At 40.1% G+C, this 18818-nt stretch overlaps 2 protein-coding genes across 2 annotated transcripts; one reads left to right on the top strand and one right to left on the bottom strand.

Moving 5' to 3' along the window:
• Positions 1-494: 494 nt before the first annotated feature.
• myl7 (myosin, light chain 7, regulatory) lies at positions 495-2634 on the top strand. The gene is made up of 7 exons (XM_022207776.2): positions 495-672; positions 866-967; positions 1629-1704; positions 1827-1931; positions 2010-2088; positions 2189-2237; positions 2329-2634. The coding sequence occupies exons 1-7, from the start codon at positions 670-672 to the stop codon at positions 2431-2433; spliced, it is 519 nt and encodes a 172-aa protein (XP_022063468.1). The 5' UTR covers positions 495-669; the 3' UTR covers positions 2434-2634.
• Positions 2635-4892: 2258 nt separating this feature from the next.
• agpat9l (1-acylglycerol-3-phosphate O-acyltransferase 9, like) lies at positions 4893-15623 on the bottom strand. The gene is made up of 14 exons (XM_022207775.2): positions 15489-15623; positions 14928-15131; positions 14744-14810; positions 13288-13436; positions 13056-13201; positions 8827-8901; positions 8612-8701; positions 8434-8527; positions 8208-8323; positions 7785-7840; positions 7482-7567; positions 7250-7378; positions 6826-6905; positions 4893-5446 (listed from the first exon to the last, which is right to left on the bottom strand). Exons 2-14 carry the CDS (start codon positions 15069-15071, stop codon positions 5335-5337), a joined length of 1344 nt encoding a protein of 447 aa, XP_022063467.1. The 5' UTR covers positions 15072-15131; positions 15489-15623; the 3' UTR covers positions 4893-5334.
• Positions 15624-18818: the final 3195 nt, after the last annotated feature.

Below are 18818 nucleotides of genomic sequence, written 5' to 3'. Positions count from 1 at the left end.
GGAAATAAATGAAGAAAAACAAAAAGCACTGAGACAGAATAAATCCACAGATGGAATGGGGAAAGTTCTCTAAGATGCTTGGAGCAATCATCCAGTCAAGTATCTTGAAAATTTTCAGTATTTGGGAGATTTTGCATTTCTTTTAGAACAAAATGTGGTTAAGATTGTAATTTTATTTACACAAAGCTTTTTTTTAAAATGAGAAAGGAACGACGTTAAAAGAAATGTATCAGCAAAATGCACTACTGAAGTAAAAGATAGTCCACACATCTTTCTGTCCATGACTTTATCTAATCTAATTTGATGTGGAATTCTGTCTGCTGAGCTGCATAATGCAATGCGATTTTGCACATAATGTTAAGCTTTAGAGCATGGTTTGACCTCTCAGTTTTGCTTATTTGAGTCACTGTCAAACATCAGAGGTCACTTTCCCTCGTCTCCTCTCTCCCTTCTCTCTTCATATCTCTATTTTCCAGCCCAGAGGAATCCTGACTGCCTCACCTCTTATCAGGTTCTCTCAGCGACACACCGAGAGCAGCCTTGGCCATGTAAGGGTCTGTGCTGCCCATCGCAGGCTATTATAGGAGGACAGAAGATAAGATGGGCCGTACATAACACCCACCCCAGCATCACACCTTTGGCTGGGAGTCCACGCACGATCATTCAGACATGGTAAGTCAGTGAGCATTTGCAGTTTTTTGATACTTTTAGCGAGGAATGATGTTTAAAAGAAAAAAACATCAGATCATTCAGTTATCCTCTTCTTATATTGTATCTAGCTTGTTGTGTATTTAAAAATGTTATGCTACTTTTGAAAAAAAAAGAGCTGTTTTGTCTACTTCTAAGTGGTTTGTGTTCTCCTTAGGCGAGTAAGAAGGCGTCCAATAAGAGACAAAGGGGGGCACAGAAGTCCTGCTCTAATGTCTTCTCCATGTTTGAGCAGAACCAGATCCAGGAGTTCAAGGAGGTACAGTGCTGCATCTTGGAAACTTGTGATATTTCATTTTTAAATGTATAATTTAGAAAATATACCTCTTCTAGATGACACAATTGGAACAGACAGAGCGGCCTCACTAACAAATTGCACAAATGACAAATATACTCTGGTTGCGGTCAAGTTTATTCAGTAGAGTTCATTGCTTCAGCAGTTTTATAAAACTTACATTTTGTTAACTTCAATCACATCAAATGGAAAATGACCCCTATTTATTTATAGAAATGTCCTTGTCCTATTAAATTGATGCAACCATTTTCCTTTTCTGCAATACGAAATTAATAATAATAAAACTGTTCAGAAGTGCTGATTGTCAATAGCATGTTTTACACTTGTTATTCAGAATAATGCTGTCTGTAACCAAGTTGCTGACTCTTGTTTGTTGTTATTACAAAGAAAAGCCTAAATTGCAATTTATTCTATATCTGATTATGTAAGAATTTCATCATCTGAATTATGCAGGATAAAAAAACTGAATTTCATTTGAATGAATGACAACCTGCTGGTCCTTGTAAAGGCTTGTATTTGAAAGAAAAGTTTCTACAACTGAAAAATGTGTCACATTTTCTTTAAATACCTTATGATTATCATTGTTATTATTCTCATTATTATTATTATTGCTTTTATTCTGCAGGCATTTGGCTGCATTGACCAGGACAGAGATGGTGTTATCAAAAAGCAGGACCTGAAGGAAACCTATGCACAGCTGGGTACTTTCAGCCCTTTCTCTTCTGATCATTTTTAAGCTCCACTTCTAAATTCTGCTTTTCTTCTGGCATTTGAATAAAACTGATTTACTATGTTTGCATTGGTACGTATGTGTGTGCTCCAGGGAAACTTAATGTCAAAGATGAGGAGCTGGATGAGATGCTGAATGAGGGAAAGGGTCCCATCAACTTCACTGTGTTTCTGACTCTTTTTGGGGAGAAACTCAATGGTGAGCACTTTTTACATGTTTAAATGAATCTTTGAATCTCTCTGAGGAACTTTCAGATGATATGTTGTTTTCCTAAAGGCACTGATCCTGAAGACACCATCCTGGCTGCCTTCAAACTCTTTGACCCCAACGGGACAGGCTTCGTTAATAAGGACGAGTAAGAGGCTTTAAATTAATTAGCTTTTATATCATTCATACTTCCCATAGCAGCTGCGACTTTCTAGCATCTTTGATTTTATTTTGTCTTGTTTATCCAGGTTTAAACGATTACTGATGAACCAGGCTGATAAATTCACAGCAGAGGAGGTTTGTGCTTTCTGTTTTTATGGTGACACATTTGCAAGACATTCTTTAAAATCACGTTCAGCAGGCAAATTGTTGCTTCATAAACTTGCAGGTGGATCAGGCCTTCGCTCTCGCGCCCATTGATCCAGCTGGCAACATCGACTACAAGTCGCTCTGCTACACCATCACACATGGAGATGAGAAGGAAGAATCCTAACAGGGACTGTCAGGTCACACGGGTCATCTGAACATGCTCATGATTGTTTCATAGCAGCTGCTTATAATCAAAAACATCAATGATTGCTGGAATTTCTGACTCTTTCGACCTTCAACTGTTGTAAATGCTGCAGTTTAGTTGATGTAAAACCGGCTTATTTGTTTGTAAGTTACTAAGAATAAAGTGCTGGGCTCCTCAGAAGTTTCTTTATTGATTGCAAATGCTCATTTTTGTTCAGTCACATTGTCTAATTGTGTATGGAATAAGAGAGAAAATGTGATTCAAAATGAAACATCTTTTCGCACAACAAATAACATGAGAAAAGAACTGTCAAGAAATTAAAGTTTAATTTGTTTAAACTATTTCAAACTAAATCTTTTGAAATGATAAATTCAATTTAATTCAGCTCACAGATAGATGTGACTGTTGAAGTCAGAATCATATTTATAGACTAAAAAAATTACGACAAAGGTAAAAGTACACAAATTTAAAATCTTGCTTCAGTTGTTTAAAATGTGAAAAGAAAAAAAGGCAAAACAATTATGTTGTATGTTACAATAGTCATTCTGTTCATAGTTTTTTTTTTACTGGGACAGTCAGAAAAATCAAACTACTAGAGGACTTAGTGCATAAACTCAAAAAAACATGATCACTGAAAGGCTGTTTTTCTTGGCTGCTAAAATGATTTTGTAAGACAGACCACCTGTTGAAGTGTTTCGGACTATTTGTAATTATTTTAAAGTAAAGTAGTTGATTCATCACATTCACTGAGGCCTCACTGCTGTTCCATTCTTTTGAGGCACCGTTGCCATGGATACGACAACAAACACCTCCATAAACTCAGCGGCCACATTTTCCTGCTCACACAGCAAACAGCCAGTCAACAACAAGAGCACAAGGAGTGTGTGAAATTCTGAGAGGCAAGAAAGTTGTTTTTTTTTTAGCACCATCTTATCTGCAACAGCAGGTTTACATCCAGATGACTGTGAGGTGTTTTTTTTCTTTTCATCTGTATTTCTCCTGGCAGCAATGCCTATTGCATCTGGAGCTGCAGGCAGGGTGGATGTAGGAGTAGACACAAGCACAACATGGAAACCAGATGGACTGAAGGGGAAAATCCAACCTGTCAACAGACACTGTGACTCCTACCTGCAACGGTGAGATGGGAAATTAGATCTAGCTTTGGAAGGATTTTTGATTTGCAATGCTGAACAAAGATGAAAAAGAGATAGTAGTGCAATTTTATACTGGAAAATTGCAACTATTTTATTTACGTAGAACTGAAAAGTCCCGAAAATTGTTGGCTAGATTTGGCAGCTTGTGTTGTCCTGAGGACACAGGATCACCATCGCAAAACCCTTGAAGATTTGTTGCAGTGCAGATTTATTGGCTTTTATTGCTGAGAGATAAAAGCAGCTTAATTTAAACACTGTCTGACTGAATCAACAGCAACCTGTTTGTCGTCTGAACTGTGCAGACGCAGATGTGAGGCACTAACCTGGCTCATAAGTGTTTTAACGTACCATTTGTTTTTCCATCTGGGTCACATGTTTTTAAAGAAAAGCTGTCTGTATATCTACCAGGCATAATTCCTTAGAAATAAATTCTGTTCAGTGTCTTGGCAATGATGTGACCTTTCATTTGTTGGTAAAATTTGCAGATATCAGGAACTCAAAATGAGAAAGGGGGGGAAAAAATTGTTGCAGGTGAGTAGAGTCATGATTTAGAGGCTCATGAGTGGTTGGCTTAGCGGAAGCAGGAAAAAAACAAACAAACTGTGATTAAATATTTGTTTTTACACAGTTAAAGAAGGAAGACATGGATCTGAGTGATCATCAGAATGAAGGTGACAATACTGACATTTTGTTAAAAAAAAAGAAACATCACTGCATCAAGATTCGCACATTTACAGAACAAGCCCTTAAAACAAATCTGTCTCTGACTTGCTTTCAGACGCTAAAGAGGAAATCCCAGAGACAACTGATGACTGTGAGGACTGCACTTACGAAAAATCCTCCAGTGAAGAGCGATCCAAAAAGTCTGTGCTGTGTGTTATACTTTAAGGCTGTTTAAACTCATGTGAACATTTAAAGAACTGACCTTTTACTCAGAGTATTTATTATTTAAGTGCCAAACTTGTGTGTAGTTTTGGTCCATATTTTGGTTTTGCAGCTTTGTGAAAAACAAGTGAGGTGTTCAAGTTTCCTTTTGGAACAACAAAAATGAAGGTTCATCTCTATCAGTGTTACATTTGAAGATTATTCCAAAAGGTTGTACTTTAAACTGAAAACTATGTGGCATAGTTTGGTTCTTATCAGTGTTAATTACTTTACTTCATATCTCTGCAAAATACGAATGCATTAAGCCATTTCTTTAGTGTTAAAATCAAAGTCATTCTATTTGCTTCTGGTTTATGTCTTTAAAATGTGTCATGTTACCTTATAAATAACTAAACAGACTTTTCAATTTGTAAACTAAAATTTATTTTTTGACAAAAACTGAACAATGAATAGAACATGAACAGGCCAACTAGCTGTAAAAGTATAGGCAGTCATGAATCCAGTTTGTCCAACCAGTGGCTTGTCTACAATCACACATTTCATTCTGAGCATTTTTCAGCATTAACATTCAATCAAAACAGCAGGCATCTGAAGGAGAAGTAAAAATGCAGAGCTTTCCCTTTTCACGGTCAATTTTCTCCTCATAAAGTTCAATATTGCACTTGTGCCGTCTGTCTGTCACTGAGACTCGCCTCTTTTCAGCTGTATCAGAGTTTTCACAGTGTCTAGTTTGTCATACTGCTTCCCCTGACAGGTCAAGTTGGTGAGAAAACACTGGAGGAGAGTGGCCTTTCCCCGTATATGTTTTTCCAATAACAAAAAAAGGGGGTTGTCCATTATATTAACCATCACTGTTGCTGCTGCTGTCGTCTCCCACCACCATGCTGCTGTACTTCTTCTGCTCCTGCTCCTTAAACGTTTCCTTCACCTTCGCTCTCTTCAGGCCTCCGTCCCTGCAGAGGCAGACGTACAGAGTCAGGAGAAACTGAGACTGATGACGATCACTTAAAACTCATACAACACACTTCTTGATCAATGCCAGTACATCGCTTTCATGATATTAATGTTTGATGTTCAGACACAGAACTGCTTCTGTTACTCTTAGGAAAGTCAGAATTTAAACTGACAATAGGTCACTAGCTGCATGTGTAATTGTGCAATTACTTGTCTTCAAAGACAACAGTTCAGTTTCCCTGACTTTTAGGTGGAGAAATTGGATTTAAATCCAGAGGAAATGTTTTATTGTTCAAAGCCTGGTACTTTATAGCTTTGGAGTTTCTTATTTCAGTTTTGTCTGATATATTTCTCTAATTTTTCTCCTACAATTAACAAGAATAAATAATAGTATATAATAACAGGAAATAGGTTAGACAGGAGAAGCCATAATTGAAACTTAAAGGAGATACCTGAGTTATATACGACTCAGGTGTCTTTTCCCATATACTTTATTTTATATTTTTACTTCAAGGAGATACACTACAGGCCAAAAGTTTGGAAGCAAGATCAAATTTGTACAAAAAAAGGCCATAGTTTCACTGGTATACTTGGCAACAAAATAAACATGATTATTATAAAGAGTCACTCATCAGAATACATTTGTACTATAATTATCAGGTGTTTGTATCTGTACTCTTGTTTCTTCCCTCGGCTGCTTCTTTCTAGTCATTTCTGTGGTAGTTTTAGAGATATGGACACAGTTGAGATTTATTAGGATTTTTGTATGCACTCTCAAAAGTCAAACAGTTAAAGTGAATATTGTAAACTGTGATTTTTTTAAAACTTTTGCACTGAAGTTGTCGCTCTAGTAAATGTTCTCAATCTTAACACTAAGCACTTCTTTTCGTTTGGTAAGATTTATTCAGCAATTGTCTGGTAACTTCAATGTATACCTAAAGGTAAATTGAGGAAAATGGTGCATATCAATGAAAGCAAAGTCTGATCATGCAGTAAATATGTCCCCGAATACATAGAATTCATACTGGTTTTAAAGAAAGGCATTGTGAACAGAAACTTGAAGTTTCTTCCAAACGTTTGGCCAGTAGTGTACCTGAGCTATATGTAACTCGGGTATCTTTAAGTCTCAAGTATGCTTCCTGTTACTAATTTTAGGAGAAAAACATGTCAGACAAAATCAAAACTGAAATTAGGCTTCAGTTAGAATCACAGTTTTGTCTCTCGAGCTGTGGAAGAGCAGACTTTGAGCTCTAAAAATATTCTCTAGTTTTATCTAGAATAAGGCTTAATCTGGTTCAAAAACAACAGAGAAGAAAAACCATTCAAAGAAACTGACCACCTTGTTGGGAATTTCCAAAATGATTAATTTCAAGCTTACCACTGTAGATCTATTAGTCCTCCCTGGTGAGCGATGGCCGACTTCACTCTGTTGGCAAACTGGACAGCATCTTCCCCTTCCTGACATGTTTGAATAAAGAACAAACTCAGTCTTCTGTGATGTGTTTATTGCTCATGTTGTGGTGTCATAAATCTGTCTGCATGTCCCTATAATCATTCAATTTTAGAGCAATGACTTTATTTGGTAAGGGAAAGGTTAGGCTTATGGAAGGTAAAAGAAAGCTAGGACCTCTGCTTAAGGCGAGGGCAAGTCCACAGTCTCCAGTTCAGTATAATGTCCTCTGCGGTGATGGAAACATGACTGTTCATGTGCATATGTAGAAGGGTGGGGTTTGCATTTGTGCAGCATATGCATGGCTTAATGCATACATGTGCTTACACGCTTTGACTCATGTCAAACATACCTGCTGGTGCATGGCCGGCAGGTACCAGACGTTGCAGACGAGGGCCCAGCTAGTCATCATCCTCAGCAAATAACTGACCATGCTGTACTTTGAACTGTTCCAGAAAGCATCTCCAAACTTTGGGTCATACTAAGAAAGGTTAAAACATACAGAGACAAGCAGTGAGGAGCAGAAATATGTGACCTAGAAGGCTAGAAAATATCTGAATGAATGCTGGAGAAGACTGAAGTACCTTAATGGCTACTGGATATATTGTTGCCCCGATTTCAAAACTTCCCTTTTTAAACATCATGACAGATGTGTTGTTGATGCAGGTTCCTATAGAAACCAGACATCAGGAAGTTAAAGAGACAGAGCTGTGTGAGCTGCTTCCAAACCCACATTAAATATCGGCTCATTTGTCACAGCTCAGTGGCCAGACTACTGTCAGACACTGAGCTGGAATAACAACACTCACTGAGACTCTTTGAAGACACATACATCAAACTGGTGTTGTGGAGAAAGTAACTCTATCTTTCCACATGATCACACTCACCCTCTGGAAATATCAATATGGGAAGCTTTGTCTTGTCATTCACATGATCCGTCAACCTGGAACACAATATGTAATGAAAACCATTTCATGACAATACAAATATATACATGTTGTGTCTTTGGGGTGTTTTTTTTGATGGTACATCTAACATCTATCATGGGTGTCTTGGTGCACGAGGGGAAACAATAAGCTACTGGATGCCAAACTGCATGAGTCACTGTTCAGTAGCAACATCCCAGAACATATCTGTTCTCACTAGGATAGCAAGAAACACATAAACTCGAGAAGTTCTTTACTGCCAGGAAAACGCCAACCTCTCTTGGTGCCACGGCAGCCACAGAAAGAAAACACAAGTGAGAAAGACAAGCAATGACAAGCCCTTGAAGAAATGTGGAGTTACAAAGAGAGAGAGTGGAAACTAACCTTTTGGTCACTAGGTGTCGATCTTTCATCTCTGCTCTCTCAAACCAGATGTGGGGACAAGACCTCACCATGGCTCTCTGAATAACTCCCATCAGACCTCCGTGGACCTGCCCCACCTGAGGATGGATTTTAGAAATTCTCATTGCTCAAAACAACAAATTAATGTTCATAAATTTAATATAAAAATGTACAACTATGTTGCTTCATGGCGGATTTCACTGCGTACCATTGCATAACCACCATCGTTGCAGAGAATCATGATGTCGATAGGACTGGTGTGATTGGCGACACAGATTCCGCCTTTCTTGGGCTTGTTTTCCCTGTGGTTGTGAGTTGAAAAGTGGAGTCAGAATCCAAAGATAGAGCTATTTCTGATTTTTTTTCTCACTTATCTGGAATCCTACCTGTTGTGATAGCGAATAGCAGCAGAGAGTCCTCGGGCACAGATTCTGTAGCATATAACATGGACCCACTCACTGAGCCACGACTTTATCCTGAAAGCAGACGTTTGCATGCACAAATGATGCACCATTAAGTCAGAGGCTGATTCCACAAGAGTGAAGCAAAATGTAAGGTGCACAAAATGTTGATTTTTGGACTAGTTATATTTTACGCTCACCTCCAGTTTGGCAGTAATCCAACAGCAGACGTTCCTATCACCAACCAGCTCAGGCCAATGCAGGCCAGTGTTATCCTGCAGAGAGAGTAATGCGTTTAGACTTCATTGTTAAGCAGGTTAGAAGTAGGAGTAAATTCAACATGTAGGAGAAGCATGGCATAAGGATTAAAGGCGTGTTGTAAGGGTGCATTGTTCACTGAAATTTTGGTGCACCACTTATTTGCAAACTTGTGAAAAAATAAACTAGTCAAGCTGTGTATAAAATGGTCATAGCTTTAACTTCTTCCTCTCTTACACCTTGCATTTTTCTATAGGCATCAATCTCAACTCAAACAGAACATATTTTTTCCCCAGAGTAAACCATTTAGCATCCATCCACTGACATTATTCCCATCCCAAGGTAGTACTGCTATAGTATCACTACCATACAAGGGTGCTTCACAAGGTTTCCTGCCTCACCAAAAAAACATCACAGAAGAAAGATTGTTCTTGCATTGTTTTTCAACTTCAGTGCACCCGGTCCTCTTCTTTTCCTTTCGGCTTTTCCCTTCAGGGGTCGCCACAGCGAATCAATTGCCCCCATCTAACCCTGTCTTCTTCATCCTCTTCTCTCACACCAACTACCTTCATGTCCTCTTTAACCACATCCATAAACCTCCTCTTTGGTTTTCCTCTAGGCCTCATGCCTGGCAGTGGGAAACTCAGCATTGTTCTAACAATATATTCACTCTCTCTCCTCTGGACATATCCGAACCATCTCAGTCTGGCCTCTCTGACTTTATCTCCAAGGTAGTGTCTACAGATACGGACACTTGCCATTTGCCAGACAGATACGGACCTGTACGCGAGTCAAGAAGCTGCTAACCACTGCAAACTGTTGAAAGGTAAGCAAAGGTTAAGGTTAGGGTTAGTGTTAGGGTCAGGTTTAGGGTCCGTACCTGTAGTACCGATGCTACGGGTCCGTACCGCTAGCATCTACCGGGAGTAACGTGACCAGATCTCGCGTATCTGATTGGCAAATGGCAAGTGCCGTATCCGTAGTCCACAGGCTACGGGTACGGGCCCGTATCTCTAGCAACAACCTATTTCCAAAGCCTCTAACATGTGCTGTCCCTCTGATGTACTCATTCCTGATCCTATCCATCCTGGTCACTCCCAAAGAGAACCTCAGCATCTTCAGTTCTGCTACCTCCAGCTCTGCCTCTTGTCTTTTCCTCAGGGACACTGTCTCCAGACCAAACAACATGGCTGGTCTCACCACAGTTTTGTAAACCTTTCCTTTCATTTTAGCTGAAACTCTTCTATCACACATCACACCTGACACTTTTCTCCAGCCGTTCCAGCCTGCCTGTACACGCTTCTTCACCTCTTTTCCACACTCTCCATTGCTTTGGACTGTTGACCCTAAGTACTTAAAATCCTCCACCTTCTTGATCTCTTCTCCCTGTAACCTCACTCTTCCACTTGGGTTCCTCTCATTCACACACAGATACTCCATCTTGCTGCGGCTAACCTTCATTCCTCTCCTTTCCAGGGCAAACCTCTATGCCTCTAGCTTCTCCTCCACCTGTTCCCTGCTCTCACTACAGATCACAATGTCATCTGCAAACATCATAGTCCATGGAGACTCCTGTCTAACCTCGTCTGTCATCCTGTCCATCACCATAGCAAACAAGAAGGGGCTCAGAGCTGATCCCTGATGTAGTCCCACCTCCACCTTGAACTCCTCTGTTACTCCTACAGCACACCTCACCACTGTCTTACAGTCCTCATACATGTCCTGCACCACTCTAACATACTTCTCTTCCACTCCAGACTTCCTCATACAAAACCACAGCTCCTCTCTGGGCACCCTGTCATAAGCTTTCTCCAGATCTACAAAGACACAATGCAGCTCCTTCTGACCTTCTCTATCAACATCCTCAAAGCAAATATTGCCTCTGTTGTACTCTTTCTTGGCATGAAAACATACTGCTGCTCACAGATGTTCACCTCTGCCCTTAGTCTAGCTTCAACTACTCTTTCCCATAGCTTCATCGTGTGGCTCATCAGCTTTATTCCTCTGTAGTTGCCACAACTCTACACATCTCCCTTGTTCTAAAAGATGGGCACCTGCACACTTCTCCTCCATTCCTCGGGCATCTTCTCACTATCTAAGATCCTGTTGAACAACCCAGTCAGAAACTCTACTGCTACCTCTCCGAGACACTTCCATACCTCCACAGGTATATCATCAGGACCAAGTGCCTTTCCACTCTTCATCCTCTTCAATGCCCTCCTCACTTCATCCTTACTAATCTTTGCTACTTCCTGGTCCACAACAGTCACCTCTTCTACTCTTCGTTCTCTCTCATTTTCCTCATTCATCAACTCTTCAAAGTACTCTTTCCATCTTCCCATCACACTATTGGCACCTGTCAACACACTTCCATCCCTATCCTTTATCACCCTAACCTGCTGGACGTCCTTCCCATCTCTGTCTCTCTGCCTTGCCAACCTATACAGGTCAGTCTCTCCCTCCTTACTGTCCAACCTAGCATACAAGTCATCGTAAGCCCCTTGTTTGGCCTTTGCCACCTCTACTTTCACCTTATGCTGCATCTCCCTGTACTCCTGTCCACTCTCTTCAGTCCTCTCAGTGTCCCACTTCTTCTTAGCTAACCTCTTTCTCTGGATCCACTCCTGCACCTCCTCATTCCACCACCAAGTCTCCTTATCTCCTTTCCTTCCAGATGACACACCAAGTACTCTCTGACCTGTCTCCCTGATCACATTTGCTGTAGTTGTCCAGTCACCTGGAAGCACCTCCTGACCATCCAAAGCCTGTCTCAACTCTTTCCTGAAAGTCATACAACACTCTTCGTTTTTCAGCTTCCACTATTTGGTCCTCTGCTCTGCCTTTGCCCTCTTCATCTTCTTCACCACCAGGGTCATCCTACACACACCATCCTATGCTGTCTGGCTATACTCTCACCTACCACTACTTTGCAGTCACTGATCTCCTTCAGATTACACCGTCTACACAAGATGTAGTCTACCTGTGTGCTCCTACCTCCACTCTTATAGGTCACCCTATTTCCTGCCTCTTCTGGAAGAACGTATTCACTACAGCCATTTCCATCCTTTTTGCAAAGTCAACCACCATCTGTCCTTCTGCGTTCCTCTCCTGGATACCAAACCTGCCCATGACCTCCTCATCATCTCTGTTTCCTGCACCAACATGTCCATTGAAGTCTGCACCAATGACAACTCTCTCACTTCTAGGGATGCTCTGCATCACTTCATCAAGGTCCAACCAGAATTTCTCCTTCAGCTCACATCCTACCTGTGGAGCATACCCACTAACAACATTGAACATCACACCTTCGATTTCCAGCTTCAGGCTCATCACTCGATCTGACACTCTTTTTACCTTCAGGACATTCCTAACAAACTCCTCCTTCAAGATAACTCCTACTCCATTTCTCTTCCTATCTACACCATGGTAGAACAACTTGAACCCTGCTCCTAAACTTCTAGTTTTACTACCTTTCCACCTGGTCTCCTGGACACACAGTATGTCCACCTTCCTCCTCTGCATCATCTCAACCAGCTCTCTACCTTTTCCTGTCATAGTTCCAACCTTCAAAGTCCCTACTCTCAGTCCTAGACTCTTGGTGTTCCTCTTCTCTCTCTTCCTACAAACACACCTTCCTCCCCTCCTTCTTCGACCAACAGTCGTCCATTTTCCACCGGCACCCTGTAGGTCGACAGCACCGATGGCTTCAGTACACCCGGTCCACTGATGTTAAATCGTTGTGGTAATAAAATCACATGTTGAGCCTCCAGATTCTCATTAACAGCATGCATGATTTTATCAACACTCTGAAAATGGCGACCACACAAGTGATGTTTCAGCTTGGGAAACAGAAGTCAGAAGGTGCAGTTTGGGTCAGTAGGGTTCATAGGGCAACAGTTCAAATATTGGCTGCTTCTGTCACTTGATGCTGTGTGGATGGACACATTGTCCTTGAGCAACAGCAGATCAGCTCAAAGTTTTCCTCCTTTGATTGCTTTGATTGCTTTAAGTATAGATTGTTTGTGGACAGTGATCTCAGAGCACATGGCAAAGCCCTAAAACAGGAATTACACCTCTTGTTTCCGGGTGACTTTTATGAAGTACCCTCGTGGACTAATAAACTTGACAGCTTGATTCTGCAGTCAACAGACTCCCTTCAGTATCTGTGTACCTGAGTGGAGCAAGGATGCAGTATCTAACAAAGATACCAAGACTGTAGACCAGTGTCAGCCTCAGACTTATGTACTGGAAATGGTTGTTGGTGCGAGTCAGTAAGTTCCAGGACACCAGCTCTTCAGATGTGAACCGCTGGGTTACCTAAATTTCAAATTGAAAACAAATTTAAAATCAGGCAAGGATAATAATTCAATAACATTTGCACAATGAATCATAGGTAACTTTACCTCATCCTCTACAATGCTCTCAATTCCTCGTCGGCTGAAATAGAAACAGTCACTGAGTGTGAAATCACCACCCACTGGTGGTTTGGGGCGACTGCGTCTAAGTTCTTCTAACTCTTTCTCCATAGAACCATCTTCTCTCTGAATGAGTCCTGAAACACACCCACACACACAGAGATTCAAATTGAAACACTGATAGGAATTTTTATCTTAGTTCCAAGCTGGAAGTTAAGTCTGCCTCGCCACATCTCATATCTCTTTAGACTGTGTTGATTGTGATAAGAAACTAAATGATATGAGCCGTTAATTTAGGACTGTATATAATGTAACTTCCATGCAAGAATAATGTAAAAATGAAAAACACAACTAAATGATCACAATTAATCAAAGCATTAAACCATCTGGGTCATGAAATTGTGCAAAAAAAAAAATCAACAATTCTGACTTATCTCAGTTTGCAAGTGTTGCATGGCACAATATGCAGACATGGAATACTTGTATTGATTACAGCCTAGATGAGATATTGCTTTAAGAGATTTAATAACAGCAGGGACTTTAACAGAAAGATTCTTCTGCATGGCTGGAACCAGGATGAGGCTGATTATGAGGTAAATCCAAATCTTCAGTACCCAGAAGGCCCCCTTAACAACTGTGCGACCTAAAAGCAGGCCTGACACCTTTTGATCTGATACACAATATATCACACAGGAAATTAGCCGTTTCAAATGCAGTCTGAAGTCATGACAGTGTCACTGCTTGGTATCTCATTTTTAACAGCTCTCAGAACAGTTAAGCCTGCCTCAGTTCAGATGTCTCATTATCTGATAACTCAGCAGGCAAAGTCCAACACTTAGAGTAACAAACTGAATTCAATATTCAATCAAAACTTTCAGAACAATATCTGCATTGTCTCTGTGAATTACACACTTGCACTTCTTATAGTCATCACCCACATTGAAAAATATAACACTAACACACTCTGGAAACACCACATTTTGCTGAAAAAGCCTTTATGTGTAACAGTGGGGAATACCACTGTGTACAGCTTAGTGGCTGATAAAGAGCTGAGTGATTACATCTTGCGAGATAGGAAGCGTTCCCAGAGCACCTTTACCTTGTTGCTTAGCATAAACGTTCTCAAGGAAACTGATTCACGGTGCCACTTGGAAACTTCTCGATGCAGTTGGAGCTTTAAAATAAAACAATTTTAACCTGCTATCTAACTGCGCTATCACACGATGAGCATTTTATCTGCTACCCTTGAAAACTATGTGGTATCAGTGCAACATGCCTGCCCAGACTTGTAATAAAATATCTTGTGAAATCCAGTATTGCAGCAAACACATCTCTCCCTGAACCTCCACATTTCTCAATAAAGGATATGACAACATCTTACTTTTAGAAGAGTGCCCTTATGACAAACGTCTATCTATCCATCCTCAGACAGTTTTCTACTCACCATTAGATGAAGAAGCTTTTAGTGTTTTTTTATCTGCATGTGCTCGCTGCATCTTCAGCGTGGCCCACTGTAGAGGAGGACAAACAGGACATATTCATGTTTTAAAGAATTAGAATAATCAGAATAACTGCATGATATAAAGCACAAATATCTGTGAGGGACATAAAGAAATATGAGACAGCACCTCTAAAGTTTTGACCAGGATGGTCATGTAGGTCTCCGAGATGCCCAGCGAGAATCCAAACATGGCTGGGACCATGATGAGGCTGATTATGAGGTACAGCCAAATCTTCAGCACCCAAAAGGCCCCTGCCCAGAAATCCTCCATCTCTGCGTTTGTTCCCTGAGGTATAGAAGAGCAGCCCTGTGGCTCAGATGGAGTGTACTCCTGTTTATGGGAGGGGGAGGTGTTTTTATTGTTTATGATACAGATAAGAATAATAAATCCTGTCTAAAGCACTGCAAGCTATAAGGATAACAACCACAATGACAAGGCGAGCAAACATAAAGCAAACAAAACACTGAAACATTCCAGTTGATTAAATCAGGTGCAAAGTATCACTGACACAGAGCACAAAAACACTGACAATCACTATAAATGTATTCCTGCCAATATAAACAAATCCCTGAATAACAAAACCGTGTCAGAGGCTCCTCCACAGTTAGACTGCAGGACTGAATGAAAGACAACATTAATTTTATAGTTAGTTTTCTGCAGATATCGAATTATACCAGCTCGGCTTACCAGTCAAACTTCAGTCCATGTCGTTTTCTTGCTGAAGAACAACTCCAAGGATTTAACACACTGAACAAACACGCCCATTTCCTACTAGAACAAAGTTCACGGCGTGGAGCTCAGCATCGCCCCATGTGGTCAGGAAGGGAAGTGCACACAGGTAGACTTGATGCATATAGTACACCCATCTATTTAATGTATCCTCTTAATACTGAAGAAGGTAACGAGGCCAGTGCAAACACAGTGACTTCTAAAAGTATTTGGACAGAATAGCAAATCTCTAAGTGGTTCATTTGGTTATTTCACAAGGTATAAGAGAAACAAGGATTTGATTCAAAGGAAAATGCATTTAGAAAAACTATACAAAACTACTTAGAAACTTCATAAAGTCAAGGACAGCTATGAATCAAATTATCTAAAGAACATGTGCAGAAAGACGGCACTGTTCAGGGATGTGTTATGTTTGGATGAGTCCCAATTCAACCGAAATGATCTGATGGTGTAACGTTTTTATTGAGAAATTCAATGATGCTACACTGAGGTGACACATAGAGGTGGAATCATTAAAGTCTGCCATTGTTTCTTATACTGGTGAATTTGTATTTATAATTGCAATCATAAACTACAAAGCAAAGAGAGGAATTTTGAGTGCAAACAGACAAAAAACACCCAAAACAATATCCAAGCAACAAAAGTGGATCTTTCAGCAGAAAACAAGGAATATTTATCTCAGGAGAAATCAATAGACTCCTGACCTAAGAGCATTTGAAGGACACCCTGCAGAAAAGTAAGCTCATCAATACTGAATTATTCTGGTTGAAACATGAAGGAATATTTAACCTGAGCAATTACAGAAACTGTCTGACTCCTTGTCCAGATGTTGGAAAGCACTTTTGCAAGCAAACGTGTCCCAGTCTGAGGTTTTGGTTGCTAATTTATTTAGCTTTGTTTTTGTGATTTATTCTTGTATTTTTCTGCTTACTGTGCCTCTATTTCTCTTTCTTTTTCTGTGTAATTTCAATTAACTTCCTGTTTTATTTTGAAATGGACTTTTCTGTTGTCGCTTGTGTTTTTATTTCTGTTCATTGTACGTCTTTTCCGTCCCTTTTGATTGACCTGATTAGTTTCACCTGTGTCATTTCGTCTTGTTTTCTTCCCTCATGTTAGACCTACTGATCACCTGTCTGAGTTCTTCGCTGTGTTCATTTGCCTCAGGTTTGTACATTATACTAATTGTTGTGTTTCTATATTTCATACTTCAGCTGATGCCATGCTTTTGTTAGCTTTTTTGGATTTTTAGGAAGGACAGTGGTTTGCTTTTGTGTCATCTTTTGGATTAACGCCCATCTTTTGTTTCTTAAATGCCTGTCCTTTCTTCATCAAAAGAAGGCAATGACATGTTGTTCTGATCTAGTGCAATGAAGTTCATACATTTGTAAGTACCCAAATACTTTTTAGGGCGAAGAATCCTTTTAAACAAAAAACATAAAAATGAAATGGATTAAAAACTTATGCTTGATGCAAGGTTTTCATTAAAAAAAATGTTACAATGCCAACTTTTTGTCCTTGGCGCTTGTGGTCTAAATGGATGGGGCTTGTTGTGAACTAAATAGTCTCAGATCAAGACTTTTGAGAGGGTAAAAATTCATGTTCTTTCTATAGAAAACAAAAATTTGAAGAAAGAAAACTTCTGCAGTTATACAGTGTGAAATTTCTATATATGCAAGAGGCACATAAACTTTATTTTACTTATATTTTCTCTGTATTAATCAAGGGTATCACTGGCCCAGTTGGAAAAATGCTGATCATACACTAAGGCATTTCCAGAACCAGTAAAAATAATAAACTGCCTCAGACATATTACTCACCACAACAGAGGGAAGCCTTAATGAGGAATGTGGCACCAGCCTCTCTGTGTTAAAGCTTCTCTCTCTCACCTAAAACTAACAAAAGGTCCTGATTATTTTCCAGGTTCAGACATTTCACAGTCTGTTGCACATTACTGTAACAGGGGACTTAAGGGGGTCATTTTGGGTAATGTCTCTGGGAATGATAAGAGGGCGATTCATTCTGGGATTGAATCTGATCCAGAGAACTTTCTGGAATTAAATCTGGATACTTGGCAGAGATGCATTTTTGGAACAAAACTGGCTGACTGCAGCAATAAAGTTCAGAAAAATATGCTGTTCGATGATACAATTCAACATTAAAATCCAACCTCACTCAGAAACATGTGATCACTTTCATTAATTAGAAAAATTGTTGGCAGCAATAAAGTTTTACATCGTTTGTTAATAACTCAGACAAATTGCCTTGTCCATTGGTAGACGTTTCAGATGTCAAACACGAGTCAACAGTACACCATTTGTCCTTCAATGTCAGCGGGTGTTGGTTCCAGTAAAGCAGAGCCGGTTCCTTCTGAAATAGCTGCTTTTCTCTTAAGTCTTAACACTGAGAGCTCACAACTCCTGCTGCATGCTGGTTTCATTGGGTCCTGTTGGTGGAACTCCCCAATGTGGCCCATTAGGCTTGTTTTTGTTGGTTTTGTCTGCCAAGGGAGGGGAAGTTAGGATCAGTGGAGATCAGCTCAAAGCTGAACTGTCATACTCTGCAGAACTGTGCGTTATCAGATATTTGCAGTGTTATTTTAGCATTGAATTTTCTAAAATGAACTGCTCCCCAGCCCAGATTTCAGTGAGATAAGGGAAAAACTTTATATTCCTGTTTAAAAGCCTTTTTCCATGTGCAACCACTACAGCAGGACTTCAAAATAGTTTGTTTAAAACAACTAAAGTAATTCAACTCCTGCTTGACTCACACTTGACTCTTTGTTGAGCTTTGAAAAACACTACAGGGGATAAATCTGCTGTAGGTCCATAACCACATTTCTATACACACACACACACACACACACACACGTCTTTTGTACTTTAGATTCCGAGGTAAATGGACAGGACGCTGCGATGACACTGCAGATAGAGTTCATGTTATTGTCTGCTTCTGTGCTTCCCATGGTCTAAGACAACACAGGAGGGAATGTGTCATGTCTCAGAAGGCTTTTAGTCACACATAAATCTGCTGCAGGGATAAATACTGTATTAGAGAAGCGATCCTCAGCAGTATGTACTGAAAGGGCTTACAGCCTTCAGGGCTCAGAAAAGCCTTGAACCCGGAACTCAACAGAGGCTTAACATGTAGTTTGAGGGTATTTGCATCTACTTTCCTTGAAACCTGCACACAGGATTATAATTTCTGGTTGATATTAACTGATAAGGGCAAACCCCTCTAGTCATCGTTGTTTAAAATATGCACTAGCAATATGAAATGAGCCAATATTTG

Source organism: Acanthochromis polyacanthus, chromosome 7 (genome assembly GCF_021347895.1).
Source record: "Acanthochromis polyacanthus isolate Apoly-LR-REF ecotype Palm Island chromosome 7, KAUST_Apoly_ChrSc, whole genome shotgun sequence".
In the NCBI taxonomy this organism is placed as follows: Eukaryota; Metazoa; Chordata; class Actinopteri; family Pomacentridae; genus Acanthochromis; species Acanthochromis polyacanthus.
The sequence above is the reverse complement of the archived record's forward strand: the minus strand, read 5'-3'. Positions and strand labels throughout refer to the sequence as shown.